The sequence below is a fragment of the Odocoileus virginianus genome, unplaced genomic scaffold (genome assembly GCF_023699985.2).
Source record: "Odocoileus virginianus isolate 20LAN1187 ecotype Illinois unplaced genomic scaffold, Ovbor_1.2 Unplaced_Contig_1, whole genome shotgun sequence".
Classification (NCBI taxonomy): domain Eukaryota; kingdom Metazoa; phylum Chordata; class Mammalia; order Artiodactyla; family Cervidae; genus Odocoileus; species Odocoileus virginianus.
The window spans coordinates 31,833-37,063 of NW_027224318.1; the positions used below are offsets into that span (position 1 = coordinate 31,833).

The following is a 5,231-nucleotide window of genomic DNA, read 5'->3' on the forward strand; positions in this document are numbered from 1 at the left end:
AAACTGTGATTTGACTATTGGCTAACCCTGGAGGAATGGTCTAATGTTAATTGGTTGATGATCATGTTTTGTTCACTTGATTATTTTGCGCAAGTATCAACATCAATAATGTGCATCTGGTGTCATTGTTGTGATCCTGAGTTTCACTTGCCATGGCTGGTCATGGAACATGATGTACCTATGATACCTGTTCTTAATAAAAGCCTCAGATGCTGAGGCTTCCCTGGGCAGAGACATGTCGCACACTAGTGCAACCCTCTAGTTTGTTGCTAGAGAAGAGAGCATGTCCTAGATGGCCCCAGAAAGGCAAGTACTCAAAAGCATGTGTCCAACCTCTCTGATTCCTCTGAATAGACATCTTTTTCCTGTTGGTCTTGGTTTGTATACTTTTGCTCTAATAAACCTCAGTCATGAGTATAATCTGCTTTTGAGTCTTGTGAATCCTTTTGCTAAATCAGCAAAATTGAGGGGAAGGTGGCCCTCAGATGTCCCGGACATAAAAGGACTAGTACAATGTAAGACAAGTAGTACACATTCAATATATGCCAGCTATGGAATTTAACTGATCCTGCTGGATGTGACAGCGGACTGACCTCACTGTACTAGAGTGTAGGCTGGGACTCCAGGATTTTGTCCACTTTTCTGAACCATGCTCTTGGAAGCAGGCCAGGATAACCTCTCATCAGTGGAGAAGTTGGAAAACATAACTGCAAGGTTTCCCCCCTGGCCTCCCAGCCCTGCTGATTCCAAGTGGGAAGGTATCATGTGAAGAAAACGGGTAGATAGCCAACCTCTAACTGGGGAATTCTGAGAATGCACAACAGGGCAAATTTTTTTTATCATTTTGAAAGATAACAAAAATAATCAAAACATCTAACATCAGTGCTAGAGCCCAGGACCCTTACTTTGGTAGCAGTCACCAGAGGCAGTGGTATATTGGGACTTCCCTAGTGGTCCAGTTGCTAAAACTCCACACTCCCAAAGCGAGGGTCCTAGGTTCTATCCCTGGTCAGGGAACTAGATCCTACATGATGCAACTAAGAGTTTGCATGCCACAACTAAGAACTGGTATGGTCAAATAAATATTTTTTAAAACAGGAAATGACTATCAGGGATTTCCCCAATGCACCAGAACCAAGCACACAGAGCCATTTCTGTCACGCACTGGGCACCACAGAAAGACAGTCTTAAACTGTGAGGACTATATGTCAACATTAAAAAAAAAAAGCTGATTGGGCTGAGACTTCAATTGAGGGCTAATCAAAAGAAAAGAGGAGCCCAGGGTACTGATCTTGCAATACCTTTCTATATTTGTGTGTGTGTGATTATGGTTCCCGTCCAAGTGGTTGCCTGTGTCCAGCTCTTTTCAGTCCCATGGACTGTAGCCCTCCAGGCTCCTCTTTCCATGGGATTTCCCAGGCAAGAATACTGGAGTGGGTTGCTATTTCCTCCTCCAAGGGATCTTCCTGACCCAGGGATCGAACCCACATCTCCTGCACTGGCAAGAGGATTCTTTACTACTATGCCACCTGGGAAGCCCATCCACGTGACCAGCTGTAAGTTGTTGTTGTTGTTGTTCAGTCACCAAGTCCGGTCTGACTCTTTGTGACCCCATGGACTGCAGTGCACCAGACTTCCTTGTCCCTCACCACCACCTGGAGTTTGCCCAAGCAGATCTAACATACCTCCAAAAGAGATGTATACCTCTAAAATGCAATAATAATTACAATAAAATCAGTTGTTATGTAACACATTTATTTACTATTTCTCAAGTAAATTGCCTCAAGATGGATAGGTCTAATCTCAATAGTGATCCCAAGTGGATTGTTCCTCTACCAGGTTCTTAAATATGGTGAGAATATAATAGTTGGTACAAGTTTGCTTCTTCTGCATGAGTGGTCCTTTTTTTTTTTTTTGAGCCTTTAATTATTTTGGGAGGTTTCATAGGCAGCTTCCTTGCATTTTATGTTGCCCATAATAGTCATCTCCCTGCTACTCTCACTGTCACTGCTATATGTTGACAAATGGCTATCATTCATGTCGCCATACAGTGCATTGTCTTTGGGCTCTGTCTTGTGAGATGACTTGTAAAAGCACTTCAGTTTGCTTGAAGAAAGTGGGACTGGAACGTGCTTCATATTCTCTTCTGAAATATGAGTGAATGGCTGAGAAACAGCACAGCAAACAAGGCACTTTTCCTTGTGGTATGGACAAAGCTTCACTGGTTGAGGCCTAGATAGTATTTCTGCCCTACCTTCACTAGCCAGGCTTTTTAGGTTAAGATATCTCTGGAGTTTGGTCAGTTTTGGTATACTTGATTGCACAGGGACACTTTGACTCTTTGGATAGGGTGGAGACATTTTGGTTGGCTTGACTGGACATTGTAGACTTGATGACCAAGTTGGCTTGATGGCTTTCTTTGCATAGGATGGACTGACCTGACCGACTAGCTTATGGGCATGAGACTGCCTATGTGCCTTTTTTGGACTATGTGTTCTATGCAACTTTTCCTGGGGGACTGATCCTAACACTTTTTTGGGATTTGATGGCTTGGATGGGTTTTGTTGACTCGAGGGCCTGACTAACTTTTCTACATTTGAAGGAACAGAGACTTTTTGTGGAGTTGAGGGCCCAGATGACTTATCTATACTAAATAGCACTGATTGTTTTTCTAGATTGCCTGGACCAGCAGTCGGTGACTTGGACTCAGTGAATGATATTTTAGATGATGTGGCTGCTTTGGTGATGTCTTCTTTCTTGTCCTTGAAAATACAGGAGATTTGGAGTATGACAATTTAAATCAGAAGAGTACTCTTGCTATCACTGGAAAACATGGGCTATAGTGTCTGTTTAGACTTCTGGTCTTTTTTTGGCTCTAGCAGGAAAACTGAACACAGTAAGAATTGGAGAGTGGTGAAAACCATGACTCAGGTTACAGATTTGAACTCGTGTTAAATTATTTTTCCTTTTCTTAATTTTACTGTTTCAACCACAGTAGATACCCATATAGTCATGTGTGGAGTGACACAAACTTGTTTCAAATCTACCATTGAGAGGGAGAGAGATAATTTTATCTACTACAGAAATTAAATTATATAAAAAAGTCACAAGTTAATATGCAAATGAGGCACAAATGTCACAACTTGTCACATAAAAAAGTCTTTAGACCAAATTCATTGCTTTCCTATCATATTTACACCATCAAATTTTGTATCCATGTATGTTTATACTCACTAGATTACTCTAAAACGAAAGGAAGAGAACAGTGATATATTTCAGTCACCAGTCCTTGGACTGGAAATTTTTAGGGACCCAGTATGTCAGAGCCAGTTTGATCTTCCTATATGAAAGGCAGGGACTAGTATCACTGAACACAATAATTTTTCATGCTATTACATCTTAACATAGTAGATTATCCAAAATGCGTTACTATCTTTGGAATGCAGAGACCCAACTCCTTCTCTCTGCCCTGAAAAGATTTTGATTCTGTCTTAGATAGTCATCCCCTCTTTTCCTAGACTCAATTTATAGTGAAATTAGCAACCTGGGGCTCAACTGAACCCTGAGTAGGAGATAGTTTTGGCTCAAATTGATAATGTATTTGAGATCATTTAAGAGCTTCATTTAAGTGAACATATCCAACCCACAAGATGTTGGTAGCTCTTTTGACGTCTAAAGTTAACGTTAAGTAATCATAACAACAGTGAATCCGTCTATGTTTATGTGCATGCACACATTCCCCTCTGGCCCCTTGTATTTTTAATTCATAGGTGTAAGACTTATGTTGCTCCTTTGGGGGCATCCTCGCTCTCACAGTTATAGAGTTACAGTGAAGAATGCATACACTCCCCACCACCTTTTATTTTAAATTCAAAAGTGTAAGACTTGCGTTTCTGCATCATAGGCTTTCTTGCTCATACAGCCATAGTGAATAAAATAATAACATCTTAAAATAAAGCTGATGATGATGATGATAGCAATTATGAAAATGAGTAGCAGGTGCTGTACTGCTTCGATTCTTCTCTGCCTGGGTTCAACAGGTGTAGCTGCTGTGAAAGAAAATATGTCATCAGAACATGTGCTATGTAACCAAGTCTGCTTCCATTTTGATGGGGTTGTTACTATAGGTCAAAGTCAAATCTCATCATCAATTATTTCTTTAAGCATGATAAGTGTTCCCCTGTCATTTTCCTTGCTCTATCACATCCCCAGCCAGCCACAGTCTAGAAGCCAAATCTGGGAGCTATCTCTAGCTAATCAGTATAATTACCTACGTTACCCCACATCATGGCATGTTCAACCCATTACCTAAGTTTTTGAGTTTGTGAATGTACTTGAGTGTTTGTGTGTGTGTGTGAATGTGTATGGTGGGAATAGGGATGGGACAAGAAAAAAAACCATTCTTGAAACCCACTTTGTGTTAGGTACCATGCCAGATTCATTCATTCACATAGAATTTTCTAGTTTGACTGGCGGGGGGAGGAGGCAGGGGTTGGTGGATTGGGTGAGGAAGGGGAATGAAGGGGGACAGTGTGGCTGTACTCTTCATGTTTCTATGTTGTTTGGAATTTTTACATGGAAGTAAAACTCTCAGATGTTGTTCTAGAAATTCTCAAAGACCTACTCATAGTAAGGTAGAAGAAACAGCAGATTTCTTAAAAATAGCTAGCTTGTCTAATTAAGTACTTGAATGTATTTAAATTAATAGATCATAGTTTCTAGCATTTAAGGTTAGGCACATACCTGCAGTATCAGATCCATTGTTTTCTTGTCTATCTAAACAATTATTTGTCCAAATTGATAAAAGGAGGACATAAATGAAGAGATTCATGTCCGGGACCTTGTTGAAGGTTTCCTCTACCAGGGAAACTGCTGGATTTAACATGATTCAGCTTGCTTTAGGGGGCCATGACATCATAATCATTCTATGTCATATCCTGACAACATAATCTCACCATGGGGAGGCATGAGCTCCTGTGTACAAATATTATGAAAAGACTTTTAATCATTTATTTCTCTGTTACATCAAATATTCTATCAAATTTGAATCAAAAAATTTGAGACATTATTAAGCACAGAAGGCAGAGAAAATGGGTTAGTTCTAGATACTTTATTAAATGTTAGGGAGGCACCTTACAGCCCTATTGTAGTTCTTGTGTGTTACAGAGGTTAAATCATCCTGGGGTATAAGCTTGTAGGAATTTTTATTACTAAATTTAGGATTTTGAATA

General features: G+C 40.1%; 1 protein-coding gene across 1 annotated transcript; it reads right to left on the bottom strand.

Annotated features, from left to right (window-relative positions):
- Window positions 1–1,754: 1,754 nt before the first annotated feature.
- LOC139033739 (uncharacterized protein CXorf66 homolog) lies at window positions 1,755–4,901 on the bottom strand. The gene is made up of 3 exons (XM_070463245.1): window positions 4,744–4,901; window positions 3,886–4,049; window positions 1,755–2,762 (listed from the first exon to the last, which is right to left on the bottom strand). The coding sequence occupies exons 1-3, from the start codon at window positions 4,883–4,885 to the stop codon at window positions 1,923–1,925; spliced, it is 1,146 nt and encodes a 381-aa protein (XP_070319346.1). The 5' UTR covers window positions 4,886–4,901; the 3' UTR covers window positions 1,755–1,922.
- Between the last annotated feature and the right edge of the window lie 330 nt (window positions 4,902–5,231).